Below are 18,281 nucleotides of genomic sequence, written 5' to 3' on the forward strand. Positions count from 1 at the left end.
GGTCATGACGGTGCATTTATGCAGAAGAAAAGTCCCCATGGCGACTAATTAAAAAAGTTAAATTTAATAAACCTGCCCTCCTTTAGCTGCAGACAAACCCAAATAAGAGCGTGTGGTGGATCCTGATGACGCTCGTCTGGCTTTTGTCCTTTTTGATAACAGAATAAAAAGAATCCACATTTTGTGATTATTTTTGGGGTGCAAATGATCCCGTCTGCCTGCAGGGAGCGCTGTGGGGTGATAAAGATCCGTCAGTCAGCGGTTCAAAGACACCGGAAAGAAAGGGAGACCGTGTTCCAGAGCAGTCCAACGGGTCTGCGGAGACTGACCAGGAAACGCTACATAGACCTCGGTAAGAACCAGCAGCTGGAACCACACCGTCCAGCTCTGCTGCTTTTCATACACTTCAGCACCAAATAACTTCATCGATAATCAGAGTTTATCTCAGGATTAAAAATCGGTTTAAGATGATTCAAACAATATTTTCTGTGGCTCTAAACATGAGTCCAGAAAGTGGGTGGAGCCAGATGTACCCGTTTTCCAGTGGTAGGGGTGTGGCCTTCCGACCAGCTCACTCCTGACCAATCACTGCTCACTGATGATGTCTGGCTCCAACATGGCGACTGAATTAAATAAGCATTTTCCATTAATGACGTCAGTCCAGTTATCAGATACAGTCTACGGGGAACAGTAGAAACAACCAGAAGATTCTAGACATAAAACACATAGAACACACCTGTGTGTCTGCTCCTTTAGGGGTGGAATTGTTCTTATTTAGGAGGGACAACAGTTAAAGTCCCCTGTGACCATTTTTTTATTTTAAAAAACGTTCCCAGTATTGTTTTAATTATGATTATGAAGGTTTAAACCAAAATCCCACAACCTAAATGTCTTAAAACGCCGCTCATGTTGATCTCAAGCCTCTGTTTAGAAAAATGGTGCTGAGCTGAGTAGCCCCGCCCTTTCTGATGATGCTAGCTGTGTCTTCACCGCTGCTTAAAAATGTACAGCAATATGGGTAATGTCCAGGATGCAGGTTGGGCGAGGACGTGAAGAGTTTTGTGAGCTGCGTTAACTATGAAATTGCACAATTAATGGAAACGTGAGGGCAACTAGGCAGAAATCACATGGGGTCAGCCCCCGCAAGGGGGCGTCATGATGCTTTGTTTTACTTAAACAGTCAAATTCCCCTGGTTTACACCAGTTCTAAGTCAGCTGGTAGATACCAGCTGAGGCAGCCTGCCAGGGGGGGTCCCCCACCATGGCGGGCTGCGAGAGCGCCCGCTAGCATCCAGAGTTGCATCCGAGCCCGCCGTACCCCATCTACTCCCACTGGACGAGCCCGACCGTGCCTCTGGCGCGGGGGGACGGGGCAACTGGTCCTCCAGCCGCGGCGCCTCACTTTGCAAACCTTGCAAAAAAACTTGCATTTATCAATCAAGAAGATCAGGGAGCGTGTGCACTCGCTCTTGGGCGGGGCCTCTGTGACATCACAAGGACTCATTAACTCAAAGTGTCTATGCGACTTTTTGATTCAAGATTCAAAAGGAGAAATACTCAGAAACACGAAAAAGAAATGATTTCTTATTATATTTGTTCTCTTTTCTAACAAAAATGCCACATGTACATGTCAAAAACTAAAAAAAACAGATTTTCATCAGAGGGGGACTCTAATGTGCCTAAAATTCTCTTTAAAAGAAAGCTACAATGTTCTAAAATAAAACATGCTAAATTGAAGACGTACCTGTCAACGTGCAGCAGTACGATCCCGGCCGGACGCAGTTTGAGTCAAAGACTCACTGAAATGTGCTGTTGTGCAGGAAACCCAACAACTTTGTGTTTCTGCTTCAGATGAGGCGGGTCCCGGCCCGGTCAAGAGTAAGTACGATGCACTGGACTTTGACACTTTGCTGAAGGAGGCTCAGAAGTCCCTGCACCGTTGACTGCACAGCGCCGCAGACTGGCCAGCCTTAGTACACTGCAGCAGCGCCCCTCCAACCACCGGGGCGCACAGCCGGGCGGGCCTCTCAGTACCTCCACGCAGGACAACCTTGCAAAATGTTTACATTTTTACCATTGGAATAAAGTTGTTTTTTAAGCTTCACTCACCGGAGGATACTGCTTAAAAACGAGGGAGTCGCTGGGAGAGGCGACGGAAGACGAACCGGACTTTAACACAAACTGTCACGCCGTTCTCCAGCTGCTTCCTGTCTGTTCTGGTGACATCTTCGCCCTGCCTTGGAAGAACGGGCGTCAGAGACCTGTAGCAGATCCTTGCTATCCCGCGTTGGTCGTTGTGGCGTGTGTTCCTGCGTGTGCGTGCTGTTTGTTCTGTTCGTTTTGTAAAAACCAGGAAAAAAAGTTAAAAAGAGCAAACCTTTCCTGTGTCCTGTCGCGAGCGGTGAACCTGCACGCCGCGTTCGCTCGTCTGGTCGTAAAACCAGGAAAAAAAAAAAAGAAAACCAACTGCTTTGTTCTAGCAAAAATCGTGGATGTTTTAAGTTCTAAAAACTACTGTGTGTGTGTCATGGACAAATATAACATTTAATCAACGGATGACTGACAAAGTTTACAGAGTTAAAATGAAGAAAAAAAAATCATGTTTTTTTTTCTTTGTTGTAATTGTAGTGCTTCCTTTTTTTGATCTATGCACTGTAAGGAGGTAAATGTCTCTTCTGTCCTCCGTTTTCCCCTATCTATCTAACTCTGCCATGGTGACTACCGAGGCCTCTGCTACCGGCTGCTGCAGGCTCTGTTGAACGGGTTTTCGTTTTTACAACCCAACAAGGTCTCTGGACTCCGGTGTTCCACATGGAACGTACCGAGGACTTCCAGCTTTATGTTTGAAAAAACTTAAAACGTTTTTTTGAAACTTTAGTAACATGTTGGAAACCATTAAGGATGAGGATTGGACAGGAAACGAGTCGGTAAAACTTCCACTGACTAGTTGGGGATCTTTTGAAGCCAATTACCAGTTTTGTCGTGGTTGTGAATGTTTAGCGTCACGGTTACCGGTTGAGAGAAAGTTACTTCTTAAATGTGTATTTTTGTAAAAACAGAAAGCAGTCATTGATTTTTCTGGTTCTTGGCCTTTTCGTTGAGTTCGATTCTATGCAGATGACGCTGAGTTCTCCCCTTTACCCAGGTGTCACAAACGAAAACTTGTGAGATTTGTGTTTGGATTGGCTTTAGCTTGACGCTTTTACATGTTACTCTTTGACAATTCTTCAACTCCAATGGATTCTGACGTGGAGAACAGCTGCTTTTATCAGATTGGTTGCTCAAACACGAATACCATAGAGTGAGTATATATCAACGCAAAGTTGCTTTTCTCCACTTCGAAATATACTGGAATGACTTAAACTAACGGTTGAAGAGTTCTGGTAGTTCCAAGAATGTCAAAGAATAGATTAATGCCCCACAATCCCAAGTTTTTCCCACTTTTGTCTCAATTCTAAATTACAAAACGTTTAGAGACACGACTGGAACCATTTGAGAGAAATCGTATTCCTAAAATGTTTGTTTTGCCGACTATCCCCTAACATTTGAAGAACTTCAGTCAAACAGTGTTCCTGGTTCGTCCGTTTGGTCCGATCCGAGCACTTGTTAGCAGAACCCACTGGGATCCTGTCACGTCAGCACTTTTTTGGTCCAAAAGGTTCAGATGCAACCCCACAAAGCAAACGCCAGCGGATCGGACGGTGTCGGGGTGAGTTTGCGTTTAAAAGCACACAAAGTTTTGGGCGAAACGGGAGGAAGAATTGGTCGGAATGTATTTGAGAAGCTGAATGTAACCATCGTGTTTCCCCGAAGATTGTGGAGCTTCTGTTTGGTGCAGGAAAAGAGCCTCATTCCTAACCGACTAAACATCCGAGCGGCAGCCGGTAGCAACGGGCTTCAAACAAGGGAGAGAGCCTCCAAAGCCTGCCATTGCGGTGGCAGCGCCGCCACCGATAACACAGCCAGGGAAACGCGAAGTGTTGCAGAAGGCCGTCGACTGAGACTCAGACCTGTGGTCTGAGAGGTACTGTACCAGATGAGCATCTCTACCTCACATCCATCCTGGCTCCCTTTTCTTTCGCCGCTCCTCTCCGTCTTTGTGGGTTTTTCTCGTCTGGGTTCCCCGACGAGGAGTTAGCTGGACCGTTTGCCTCCTCGTGGAGGAGACGGCCTCCTCATAGCGGCCTATAGCGCGTCCATGTCTTGGAGTGTCGACCGTTCGTCCTCGTGTTGCTGAGTGTCTCGTCTTCGTCTCGTGTTTCCAGTTGGACGCTGCCGACGCCTGCAGGTCAGCGAGGGGCCGAGCGGCGGCACATCCCACCGCCGCCGCCGCCCGGCCCCTCCTCTCCTCTCCTGGACACTTTAGTCCAAAAGCAGCCCAACCTTCCTGTCCGAAAACTTTTACTCTCGAAGACCTGCTGTCCTCCGCAGATAGCCCCTCCCCTCTTCTTCTTCGTCTTTATCTAATCAACACACAAAAAAATGTGAATGTTTACATCACTTGATTCTCCTTAGACTTTTTTAGGAACGCACACTAAGTACAAATGCGCCTTATTCAGTGCTGAGACTAAAAGAAGAGGAGTTCACTGATGTCCAAAACGAACCCAGAACACTTTAGTGCTATACATACTGATTGAAGAGGACACCAACGGCTGAATGAGGATTTGTGCTTAGTATGTATACTACTAAAAAGTGAGAGAATGTGCTGGTTTACATATTAAAAAAGAAAATTTAATATATGGATATATAATGTGTACATAGCACTATGCCTCATTGTAAACAAAATGTATTGTGTGTTTTTTTTGTTTGTTTTTTTAACGATGGCGGGTCACAGTTGGTTCGGATTTCTGATCGGTCGAACTTTTGTGGAGTTCAGGGAAAAGGGAAATCAGCCGAGCGAACAAAAAAAGAATCCCTTTAGACGATCACACTTGAAGTTTCTGTTCTGTTCCATGAAATATTGATTTTTCTTAAAGAAGCAATTTCAGATGCAATATATAATCTTAAGACAGCCTTTTCTGTAAACCGAGGTAATAATAGGGAGCTGGTCCGAGTCAGTAGGCTGCTGTACTGTACGTAGACTGCCATTAACCAAAAAGAAGAAAAACACAGCAAGAATGTGGTCAGTAAATACATATACACTTCTATTAATGTTGCACAGATGAAATATCTCCAGTAATATTCTCGTCGAAAGCCTTTGAGCCACGTTATCGCCACATTTTGATGGTGCACAGGTTTGGTTTGAATTGCTTTCAGCACTTAATTTGAAGAACAGCCAGGAAAGGAGAAGAAAACGAAGCGAGTTGTTGTCGGTTCGACCCCGAGAGCTGAGGTCACCGCTGCAGAAATCCAAGAAAACGAAACGATAGAAAAAAGCACTTTTGATCAAAATCATTTCAATACGACAAAACCCGGAGCTCCAGTGTTTATATTCTTTGATTTACTGGAACTTTTCAATCGATATGTCAAAAAGTTCCAGTATGTTAAAGATATTTGCGTTTAAGTGTCACCGGCGACGCCTCTGGAGCTTTTTTGGGGCCATAAATATTTGAAACCCAAAAAAAAATTTTGAAAAAAATATTGATCTTTGGCCCAAAAAAAAGTGAAAACTGAAAGTTTCAGATTTGAAAAAAAAAAAAAAAAAAAAAGGTTTTTACAATTGAAATTTTGAAACATAAGAAAGAGAACATTTGAAGCTGAAAATAATTACGTTTATTTCAGAATAGCAAAAAGTTTGGGACATTTTTTTCAAAATGTTTTATTTGGGTTTCAAATATTTATGCCTCCACACGCCTCAGGTGTTAAAGGGTCGTAAAGTTTCCACGGCGTTCTCGGATTTCTGCAGCGAGCCCCTCCGTGCCTGTGAGGGCGCCTCCACAGGCCTGGAGGTGAATTACATCCACAATATTTTCATCATGGCAAGCCTTAACAATCTTTTTCGGGGGGAATAAAAGCCACCACTAGCTTTTATTATTACTGTTCGACTCCTTTCCAATTCAGCGTGGTTTATTATGGAATAATTACTGAAAAAAAAGTTTTCAATAGCCATATTAAAAAAGTATATACATATATATGAATATATATTTGTGTGTTTGTGTAGATATCTAGATGATTATATACTTTCTTATAGAAAACGTTGATGTTGATCATTCTCCTCCGTGTTTGAGAACACACATTACCGCCACCGTCTGCGCTGTCTTTGGGTTGAAGGCCGCCAGACGACCAATCAAAAAAAAAAAAAAAAAATGAAGGATAAAATAAATAAAATAACCTTCCAAAGGGAATTCTTTCATCTAAATGCAATACTTTTCTTTCCACTCTTCATCTGAGAGAAATGGCAGGAAAACCGTTCTGAATAGGCAATGACCAAAAAATAATAATAAAAACTGAATGGGATTCAGCTTTATGGATGTTTCCAGGGTCATTGCTCACATTGGTTTTTCTGGCTTGGCGTGGTGGTGGAACCAACCCCAGGTCGTCAGCTCCATCCCTTCTCGTGAGTGTGTGTTTTTGGGGGTTAACATAAAGGGCATCGTTGTTTTTACTTTTCAATACGTTTGATTTAATTGTACATCTAATGACTATCAAGTTCACAAATGATTTTTTTCATTTTTTAACTTAGTTTTTTGGTAAAACAAAATAAGGTAAATACTGCTAGTGAGATTTTATATTTTTACATATGTTGGGGTTTTTTGTTGCATTTTGTTTCTTTTTATTTATACGCCACTTAGTTTGGATGTCTGTAAATGGTGTTTTTCTGTTGTGTGATTTCATATGTCTTGAGAATGTGGAGATAAAGGCATTTCAGTATTTTTGAATTGTTAAAATCTAGTTTCATAGAAGCTAAAGTATCTGATGTTATAAATTATATTTTAATTCATGTAAATAGTTTAAAACAGAAGACTATGGCTTCCTTTTAAACTGAATACATTTCTCTTCAGAGATGTTTACATTATGAAACTGTAGAGATGTGCTCCTCATATACTGTATAAAGTACATATATTCATTGATTTGCCTCCAAAAATAAAATCCTAATGAACAACATTCAGGTTGGTTGATGATTTTTGCCTCCAAAGACAGATTCGATCCAGGTTTTTGCTCCGTCGTCTATAGATGAATGGCGTGTTCTTGAATAGCGCTTTTCTATTTTCTTGAAAGCTCCGTTACCAAACACCGGCGCCAACCTATAACCGCGAGAGGCAATGTGGGGTTCAGTGTCTTGCCATAGGACACTTTGACACATGGTCATTCAAAGCGGGAATCGAACTGCAATCTTCCAGTCAGAGGTTGACCGTCCTACCGCTGCACCACAGACACACCCAAACCTGTACGGGTCACACAGGTGACCAGCGTCAAATATCAAGGTCGTAGACCGCTCAGTAAACCCGTTGAGAGAAAAGGCTCATGCACATTTTTATCTATGGGTATGCTGCGGTCGACACTTAAGCCTCGTTGTGGTGAGCGTTTCCACTCAGTTATTTCTTCCACGGAGTGTTTTTTTTTTCTTATGGCTCATGTGTTTTGTTGACCGCTAGCGTGTCATTGCAGAGCGACGACTAGAATGGAGGTCATCCGGCAGCTCGTCTTTTTCTTGGTTTAGTTTCTGTACATCGTCTATAACAGAAATGTAATGTTTGAAAGAAGACTGCGGTCAGCTAAGAAGAATACTCCCGTAAAGAGGAAACAGAAATGCTAGCTTAGCGCTACACTGGTGCAATATTATAATGTCGTCATCACTTCCTACCAATCAATGGGTGACTACAGTGGCTCCGCCCCCACCATTCCGTTCCGACCAGATGGAGTCGGAACTGTTTAATGGATCCATTTCACAATTGAAGGGTGTAAAATCCCGGACTGGACCGCTCAGTGGAAACGAGGCTTAATTCAACACGTGAGGGTGAGTACATCCTTCAAACGTCCTGTATCACGTGTATTTGTACAGTCAGTACTGTACAGTCAGTTCGGCGTAGAGACACCGTCCGACGGCATCACCCTACATTATTATTGTTACTTCTATTGTCCTCACCAATACTTCACAACATACTTTCCCACGACAGCGGTATGTTCCATCTTCCTGTCGTCTCTTGAGGCCGTGCGAACCTCCAGAGAACTGAAAGAGGCGCTCAGCAGTCATGTGACTAAAGCTTCAGCTGGATTCAAACTTTGCACAAAAACAAATAATTAAAATGGAAATAAGAGCAGAGAGGGTTTAGGATCCCGACTGTAACTTTATGAACGTCTTCTACTTTACACTGAAATGCGTCTCTGTGACTCTGTGACGCGTCTCGGCTCCAGATACTTTTAAATGCACTTCTAACTGAAACTCTCCTGATCCGTCTCTAGTCAACGTCCAGAAATCCGGTGGAGTGGGCGGTGACCGAAGCTGAAACGTGATGCAGATCCAGCAGAGGTTTGAGTGAACCTGGTTCATGTCAAAGACTCCGAGGTCCTAAAGTCCAGATCTCGTCTTCCTAGATTTATAATTTCTTTGGTGTTTTAGGCTACATTTAAATCCCAGAATCCTTATCAAGCCTGACGACCCATGAACTGACCATCATGTAATGACAGCATCATCCCCCCCCCCATATGAACAAGCTGCAGGCAGTTTTCCGCCTGGCTTGGATGTGATTCACACACGAGTGGCGTTGATGATGCGTGTGCAGCAGGCGTGACTGCAGCAGCATGTGGACGCTCTCGTCTCCACACCAGCAGCATCTCCGCGGCGGGGGAGGGGTGGGGGGGCTAAAATTAGAGTGAGCATCAGCATGCAGAGCAATGAAAGCAAAGACCATCATCATCATCATAAAATCAAAGAATTTCTCCTGCCTCATCCTGACTGGTTTCACTTCAGAACGACGTCAGATGAAAATAAAACTGAGAATCTGATTTCATGAAGTTCGATTTTCTCTTCTTAGTTCTGAGGATTCAGAGAACTTGACCCACAACAGTTCTAGTTCATCAGATCAAACCTTCAGACTTCCTCTAAAAAACATTGAATAACTTCAACACTTTTCTGAAACTTGATCTTCTCTACTTAGATTCATCGATCCTGATCCATAAACAATTCTAAATTGTTTTTGTGAATTTGAAATAATCCAGACTTGAAACATTAATGTGAAAGTCCGACCGGACTGACTTAACTTATAATGGATGTTTGGAAACATTTTGTCTTCTCTGATGTGGACGAAATGACTTTGGACAAAAGTCCTGCTGAGTTTAAGTTGGGTGAAATATTTAGGGACCATAAGAAGCGTGAAATCAATCCTACATTTCTACACTGTTATGTGTTAGACCAGAGATCTGAAACCTTTGGTGCTGAAAGAGACATTTGGTCCAGTTTATTACCGACCGAAACCGAGCAGGTAAAGTCTAACTTTAGAAAAATACACTTTATGTTTTGTAGCTATTTATCTAGTATGTAAGAATAACTGAATTCATATAATTTTCTTTGTACAACCGTTTAACCTTTTGAAAGCAGCCTTTCAAAATAAAATGAAAGAGAAAAGTAAGTAATATTAGTGTCTTGTAGAGAAAACAAAAAATGACTAGATTCAGAATAATACATACATTGTCCATTTGTTGATAAATAAATGCTTAAATGCTGAAAAATAGTATAAAAAACATTTTTTTTTCTTGCAAAAAACAACAACTAAATGATGTAAAGGAATCTTTAAAAATGATTTTAACTTTGATTTACAGGAACTTAATTCACATATTTAAAGACATTGAGACAACTTTGAGAGAATATTTAAAAGCCTTCAGACTTTTATCATCTTTTTTCTAGATTAGTCTGTTTCTGTTATGTTACAGGTTTATAGTTTGGATGAGCTCTAAAAACAAGAATAAAGAGATCAATCCAAGTGGAGAAGATGAAAGTTTAGAAGCGTGACCGCTCGTGAGGAAATGTCAGAGTTTGGAGCTGATGAGGAACCGAACATTCTTCAGAACAGCAGCAGTCCTCCATGTTACTCACAAATGGTTCATAGATTCTTCCTTTCAGGGATTCAGTGAAACCAAAGCCCTAAAGGGAGTCGATGTGATCATGTTTGGCGTAAACGTGTGTTTGGCGTCTTCAGAGAAACGCCACGTTTCTTCTTCACCTCTGGTGATCGCAGCCACTGAAGCTGACGGCTTCATTTGGAGGAATTAACCTTTAAATCTGGTGGAACGTGAGACCCAAAGATTAGACGCCATCCTGTCAGCGTTTTCCGACGGCGTGCCTGTGAGCTCGCCGCTGCTGGACGGTCGTGACTGCAGCAAACGGAGCTGATCTGCAGTGCAGAGACAGCCGCCGCGCTGCAGCCTCGTCTTCAGCTGCTCCGAGGGAAGCAGGAGGGAAACGGGACCCAGACTTTACTGATGTTAGAAGAGGCAGAACAAGACGGAGACGAGATCCGGCTGTGGAGAAGTTTGGCTTCAAGAGTTTGAATCCAGAAATGTTTTCTACTGAACAGCTGATCTGTCCAGATATGGAATAGATCAAACAGAAACCTGCAGCTCACATGTTTGGATGATCAGATTGAACATCTAGAACTGATGGAGGATGTTCTCCTTGACAGCAGATTGGATGGATCCAAACAGGTGTTCTCCATGTGTGGATGATGGATCTCTGAGGATCCAAAGCTGCAGACTGGATCATGTCAGACATTCTTGTTTCTTCTGGAACGTTCTGGATGAACATGTTGGTTTGCTTTGAGACGTGTTGTCTCCAGTTTCTTCTTCCTGTAGCTTTAGATCTGTTTTGTGATTCTCTCGTCTGAAACTCCAGGAGAGCTCCGAGTAAACACTCTAGATCCTCAGCAGTAAACAGCCTCATCCATCTTCTGCTCCTGAAAACATCAGACGGTTCTCCAGGGACGCTCACATCTGTCACTGCATGAATCATCTTCTCCTGCAGACTTTCTACAAACTCGTTTTTTTAACCCACAGAATCCCTAACAGAGTAAAACCACCAGGATTTTAGATTAGATCCATCAACGAGAAAGTTCTTCCACCATGAAGCTAAATTCATTTTTTTAGTGTTGGTCCCCATCCCAAAATAAAACAGGCCTAATGGTTGGTTTCCTCTGTGGGGTTCTCACAGCAGACAGCTCCATTTTGCCTCTTTGTTTTCTTTCGTTTCTAGTTCTAGACCTTTACTCCACAACAGTCAGTGATTTACTGAATTCATCGTTTTGTTCTTCCTGCAGCTGAGTTCCTTCTGCTGTTAAAGTCATAAAACTGTTTGTCCTGCATAAGCAGGAAAAACATTCACCTTCGTAGACCATTAACTCTAAAGTTTTCCTTCATAGAAGTAAAACTTTATTACAGGTGTAAAAAGTTTTTCCTCGTTTAAAAAAAAAAACTCAAGATGAATCAATCTGTAGTAACTCCGCCCCCTCATGACTCTGATCTCCTACAGAGGATTTCATTATCAGTCAGTAAAGCTTCGTGATGGTCGTGACTTCAGTAAATGTGTCTACTCTACTGCTCAGGGAAACCAACTTTATGGATCCAGATTTTCTCAGGTGTGAGGCACAAAATGGCAGCAGTGGATGCAGTTTATTGTTAGTGGACAGAAACGTAGTTTATGCTTCTTCATGGAGGAACCCAAAGACGATCTTCCTGAATCCCACAAATATGTTTGTGTGGTTAAAAACATAAAAGTACATGAAGATGTGTAGATGGAGCCAAAGATATTTACATCATAAGCTTCATTTCCAAACAGATTTCGTTTGTGTCTGAATTCCATCTTTACTTCTTATCCCCTAAAAGACTCTATAGTCTGATGTCCTAAACTGTAATATGATTTGGACTCCATGATCTCCTCCTTTGATTTGTTTAAATCGGCAAATATGGCAAAAACCTGATAAATACGAGCATTTATGAGGAATATATTGTGTTCTAACGATTGAAATATAAGTAAATACATTCGCATACTTTTTTTTAAATGACAAATTGCAGTGCATTGTGGTCTGTTCTCGCCAATTGCAATTGCAATTTCACTTAATAATGAAACTGTAGATTCAGACAAACTAATTTTAGTTTTTAGATTAAAGATTGAATCTGATTCTAATTAATTTATTAAAAAAACACAAACATATGCAGCCATTTTTGGTTTAATGTCATTATAATTCTGCAGATGTTATGCTGACGTACAGATTAATCCCAGACTGGAAGATCATGTTTCAGGAAAACGCCGGTAAATCTGGAGACGCCGACCAGATTCCAGACTCAGGAAGCAGCACGGCTGGGTCACATGACGCGCTGGATTACGGTTTGGTTTCTGCACAGATGTTTGCTTTTGGATAAGCCTCTTAAAACATGTTTCATGTGCATCAAACTGAAAGGAGGAATTATAGAACTCCAGATGCCCCTCTACTCCATCCAAAACTCATATCGCATTTTAATGTTCATAAATTAAACATCTATGTTTAATTTTTGCAGAAAAACCAACAAAAAACGACATTTGATAAATACTTTTCTCTTGATACAATAATAAAACATCTTTCCAACACCTGGATGGAGCCTTCAGGCACCTGCACAGGTGTGGAGCGGCTCTCACAGGTCCAGGACGTTTTCTAGAGCTTCAGCTTGTTGAACTTGTTTAGCTGGAACCAACTTCTGTTTGTGGTCCGGACCGGTTTAGATTATCATGATTGTTTTAGTATTTCAAACTCGTTTAAACAGAATTTGAAGGAGAATTTGTGACGTTGACTGTACATGAGAACTGGACTGAGTGGCCCCGCCCCCCTGGTGTTCCAAAAAGGAAGTACAGAATCCCATAGACTTCTATAGGGAAGTCAGACTAACCATTCTTACTCTCATACATTTTTTTGTAGTTTAACCCCTTAACACCTGAAGCATCATCTGTGACGCTTAAACACAGAAATATTTAACGTATTTTTCTGTCAGATGAATCAAACAGGCATATCAAAGGACAGCTCGGGTCCTAAAGAGTTAAATCCCGACGCTAGCATGTAGCAGTTAGCAGCTGCTGTGTAGTCGTCTGTCTGCAGCATGAAGAGCTTCACATTAAAAAGAAAAAAAACTGTCTTTTTCTGCTGAAATGCCTTTATAGGTTGTTGTTTAGAGACACTAGCTGTCAGTTTGGAGAGTTTTTAAAAGAGTTATTGATCCAGAAGTCTGAATCTGTGATCATCTAACTAGCTTGACTGAATTCTTTACGTTACTCTTCTGCTTGAGCTGCTGCGTTTTCCGGTAATAACATTTTGTGATCTGTTCATGACATGCAGACATAGTGGAGTAATTATCCAGAATGAAATATAAAGCTCTGATCACAATAAGAATAAATGAAATATCTGATCGAGTCCTCAGCCATCTGATTGGGCCGTATTTCCGATCACGTGATCAGATCGGGACATCCCTACTTTAAACCTTCACTAAATCTTAAATGTTAGTATTTTTTATTGAATGTTGTGATGAAAACACAAGCAGAGGGACAGAAGCAGAAAGCGTCTCATCTGGTTCATTCTTTGGTTCTGTTTGTGGTTTAATCAGAACCAGTGAAACTCCCTGATCAGATTCTGCAGGCTGCCATGCTGCGCGTCCTAAAAATAGCCTGAGCGCCGTCTCTGCCGAGGACGCAGCTCTGCAGTCATGACTGCCCCCCCCCCCCTGTCCTGTGGGCTCACTGCAGCTGCTGCCCCCCCCCACGCTGCAGTCACGGGATGTCCCTGCGTCAGAGCGAGCTCGGCTGAGCATCACAGCCGTATACGGCCATCCTCTAGGCTCCGACGTCACCGCCACTCACGTCACTCCCCGGTGACGACACGCCGCCCATGATGTAAGAGCTCTTATAAAACTGCAGGGGGGGGGCTTCCCACCTCGTTTTGTAACGGAGTTATATTTGGACGGAGGTGGGCGGATGAACACACGGCGCCACCAGCAGACGGAGCAGCAGAGACGGTCTGAGCGCTCGGCCTCCTGATCTGTTAATGATTGACCTCATTTCAAACCTTCGGGACCCGGAAAAACTCCAACTGGAATATTTCAGTCAAAACTCTTCCTCTTTTGATTCCTGTGAAAAACAAAGACTCATCCTTCAGACAAGTTTTAAGGTTCCAGCTGTCTCACAGAACTCTGTCATTCAACTCAGAGTTCAAACCTTCACAGATAATTAACTCCAGTTTTGATCGCGATCAAAGATTTATGTAAAAACTGAACCAATTCCATACAGGAAACGACACAGAGGAGATTGATTAATAATGTTCTACAGCCAATCAGGAGGCAGAACTCGATGTAGGGGAGGGCGTATCGATCTGAGATCAGTAGTATCGTTATCAAGGTGAAATATTCATACTAGCATGATGAGATTGATACTTTTAATTAGTTAATCTTCAATACGTACAATAAAGAGCTTGAATTTATTCAGAGTTCATGGAATCAGGAAATTAGCTAATCAGCATTTTTATTTGTCAAGAGTCTCAGTCCTGTTGTTTTTATACATTTAATTAACAATAAAATAGGAATTTCTAAAACTAATCTATCATCTACAGAGCCCCTAAGGGAACATAGAAGGAAAAAAAAAAGAAAAAATTGAAGTTAAAAAAATACGTTTTTTTTTTCTAAAAATTGGACTAAAAAAAAAACATTTCCTGGGTTTCTAACTGATGTGCACCAGAAAGTAATTTTTGTCAGATGTCCTTTTAGGGGCTCCGTCAGATAGCAACAAAAAAACTTTTTTTTTTTTCAAAAAAATAAAGTTAAAATGTATTTTTCTCTAAAAATTGATGTTAAAAAAATATGGTTATTATTTTATTTTTTACTATTTTTTTTTTTTTTACTTCTATGTCCCTTAAGGGGTTCCGTTAAAATCATACTTTTAAATAACAAAGTATCAATATTGATATCGGCAATACAAACCCTAATTACTTTGTTTCAGATCCCAGTAACCCCAACACACAATGTGCTGTTGAGAAAATGACAAATTGCACCAAAAAAGTCCACAAAGCGAGGGAGCCCTGGTGGTATAAATGTTTTCTCTCTAATTCAGGGGTCTCAAACTCAATTCAGCCGGGGGCCACTGGGGGCGGAGTCTGGGGAAGGGCCGGGCCGCAACTGGATTTTCACAAGAAAATCGCTGTTAAAACATTCAAATGTTATCAAATATCTTTGTTTTTAACACAAAATAATGAATAAAATAAATACATATATTAAATAATGAATTAAAAAGCAGGCAAATCAGTATGGAAGTTTTTAAGTTCCAGCACACTCTGAATTTTTTTTATGTTGAATTTCCGACCCATCGAAAGTCTCGAAATTAAAAACACTGATTTTTTTTAAGTTGAAAATATTTTTGGGAGCATAAAATTTTGCTGTTTAAAAAGCAAGGTTTAAAAAAAAATCAGAATAAAAATTCAGAGGTTACAAAATTCAGAAAAAAATTCTGAGGTTAAGAAAATTCAGAATAAAAATTCAGGGGTTAAAAAAAAATCAGGATAAAAATTCAGGGGTTAAAAAAAAATCAGGATAAAAATTCAGGGGTTAAAACAAATTCAGGAAGCTGCTTTCCACCTGGGTTCTATTCAAACACGTGTAGCAGAATATCGGATTTCTACTCGTGTTTACGTGGTCTGGAATGCACGCCGACACAGTCGGTGTGTGAACCTTAAAACTCACAGACACGCAGGTGCGTGCCAAGCTCAGGATCACGTTTGACAGGCGGGAGCTGCAGATCGCCGCGCGGGGCGGGCTACAGGTTTGAGGCTTGGAGCATGAGGAGCTCTGATTTAATAGGAACAGTCAGCACGTCAAAAAAACGTATTCCTCAACATCATATGTGTGTTCATTCTAAGAGAGACATCCACAGACGGAGCTAGTAGCTCAGAAACACCTTTTTTTTGACAAGCTGCAAGCAGCAAATTCCCCGCGCGGGGCACGCGAATTTGTCACGCGAATCGCGTTTGGTGCTTCGTGGCTCCTCCTCCTCCCAGCTGATTGGAGGAATGAATGAGTAAGCGAGGCACTGGACAGCCCGCCGATGTCCCGCCTCCAGAATCATATTCCTCACTGTGATTGGTTCGTTCAGCTCTGCACACAGCAAGTGTCTTTCATATCACCCTTTGGGCCGCACGAAAATTAATCTCTCATATTAAGACGCGGGCCGCAAATCATCATCTCGCGGGGCGCAGATAGCCCGCGGGCCGTGAGTTTAAGACCCCTGATCTAGAGGGAAAATATTTCCATTTTAGTGACAAAACAATCACATTTATAGTAAAATTTTCAATTTCAGAATTTCAAGTAGAACTGGCATTTTGTTTGTTTATTTTATTTGTTTGTTCTGAATGATTCTCATCTTTTAATCAATTTCTACAACTCACTCTCAGAATGAAAACATGGAAAGTTCGGATACAATCCCACAAAGTTTGGAAGGATCTGATGATCCAGACGCTGATGGAGAAGATTTGACTGATAGATGGATGAATGGAGGGATGAATAGATAAATGAATGTTCTACCCATCCATCCATCTTCTTGGCCGCTTCTTCTCTTTCGGGGTCGCGGGGGTGCCAGAGCCTAACCCAGCTACTGAAGGGCGAAGGCGGGGTTCACCCTGGACAGGTCTCCAGTCTGTCTCAGGGCCTCAATCACACACATATTCACTCTCACATTCACACCTAGGGGCAATTTAGAGTCACCAATTAACCTATGAAGCATGTTTTTGGACGGTGGGAGGAAGCCGGAGTCCCCGGTGAAAACCCACGCATGCACGGGGAGAACATGCAAACTCCACACAGAAAGGTCCCAGCCGGGAGTTGAACCGGGGCCTTCTCGCTGTGAGGCGAGAGCGCTAACCACTGCGCCACCGTGCAGCCCAAATGAATGTTCTATTCAGATTTTTTTTCTGAGAGGATTCCTTCAGATCGATGGAGAAGCTTTGAAAAGAACCATGTTCTAGAAAACAGTTATTTGGATTTTGGCAAAAAAAAAAAAACTATATGTTTATGTATGGCTATAGCAGCTATATGAATTGGCTGAAAAAAACAATCTCCCCAATGTTTCTTTTTTTTTTGTATTTCAGGTTCAGGTTTGTTTATCTTATTGGACTAAATTGACTTTACAGAAATTGCTAAACAGTGTGATGTCATCAAAGGGCTGTGACATCACTTTGGCGTAAAGTGATGTCATCATAGGGCTGTGACATCACTGTAGTGTAAAGTGATGTCATCGCAAGGCTGTGACATCACTGTAGTGATGTAAAATGATGCTTGATTTCACCGTGTGACCTCATTCAAAGTCATAACGCGTAATAAAAATCAGCGAGAAATCTTTATAGCTGATGTTAGTGAGACGAGACAACACTCAAGTTTCTACTGAGACTACTAACTTTAAGTTTAAGCCAGCTTTACGGAAAACTGAAAAAAACAAGAGACAAAAATGGTTTTTAAAAAGATTTTAAGAATTCTCAAGAACGCCAGGAGATTCCACTACAGAAGATTTGAAGATGAATCTTCTCTTTTGGAGGAACAAGAAGAGGAGCCCGTGGGACCTCCTGAAGTCCCAAACGTCCCCTCTAAAGAAAGCCAAATGGAGGATCTAATATCATTTACTGATATTAGCATGACTCAGCAGAATGAAAATAAGGAGGAACGACAAGAGGAGCCCGTGGGACCTTCTGAAGCCCCAAACGTCTCCTCTAAAGAAAGCGAAATGGAGGATCTAATATCATTTACTGATATTAGCATGACTCAGCAGAATAAAAATGAGGAGGAACGACAAGAGGAGCCCGTGGGACCTCCTGAAGTCCCAAACGTCCCCTCTGAAGAAAGCCAAATGGAGGATCTAATATCATTTACTGATATTAGCATGACTCAGCAGCATGAAAATGAGGAGGACATTCTCATAGCAACTTTTCAATCCCAAATTCAAGCTTGGGAAGACGAAAAGTTGGAAAATGAAAACCAGGACGACTTTCTCTTGAAACTTCTTTCCCAAGAGAACACAAATCTGGAAAAGGAGATTCAAAGAGTTCAACAGTCTGTCCAGTCGTTTGGATCCCTGGAGCAGCAATCCAGAAATGACAGCTCTGAACTTCAGCTTCTGAGGCAAAGAAACGCAGAACTCCGAGCAGAACTCGAAGCTCTGCAGAGGAAAGAGGAGGAAATCAAATTCCAGAATGCGCTTCTCAAAAATGACATTAAGTCTGAGACGGAAGAAGGTTTGACATTGGAGAATCAGTTGTGTAAGCTGAAACGTCAGTACAGTCAGGGTCTGATGGAAAATTCCAAGACCAAGAGTGAACTGAACGCTCTCCAAAAGACAAATACGGACCTTCTGGAAA

General features: G+C 41.8%; 2 protein-coding genes across 8 annotated transcripts in view; both read left to right on the forward strand.

Moving 5' to 3' along the window:
- Positions 1–5,381, forward strand: part of ppargc1b (peroxisome proliferator-activated receptor gamma, coactivator 1 beta) — a 144,961-nt gene extending 139,580 nt beyond the window's left edge. For all 7 annotated transcript variants that reach the window (XM_024260358.2, XM_024260359.2, XM_036213803.1 and 4 more), the window contains 2 exons: positions 225–352; positions 1,852–5,381. In XM_024260358.2, the coding sequence (XP_024116126.1) occupies positions 225–352; positions 1,852–1,943 (220 nt within the window). In that variant the 3' untranslated portion in view covers positions 1,944–5,381. The remainder of the gene's footprint in view (positions 1–224; positions 353–1,851) is intronic.
- An 11,844-nt stretch (positions 5,382–17,225) lies between these two features.
- On the forward strand, positions 17,226–18,280 carry LOC112137828 (trichohyalin-like; the record flags this gene model as incomplete). The annotated part of the gene is made up of 1 exon (XM_024260337.2): positions 17,226–18,280. A coding segment is annotated over exon 1 (903 nt), but the record flags the coding sequence as incomplete, so codon positions are not given.
- Between the last annotated feature and the right edge of the window lies 1 nt (position 18,281).

Source organism: Oryzias melastigma, linkage group LG10 (assembly GCF_002922805.2).
Source record: "Oryzias melastigma strain HK-1 linkage group LG10, ASM292280v2, whole genome shotgun sequence".
NCBI lineage: Eukaryota > Metazoa > Chordata > Actinopteri > Beloniformes > Adrianichthyidae > Oryzias > Oryzias melastigma.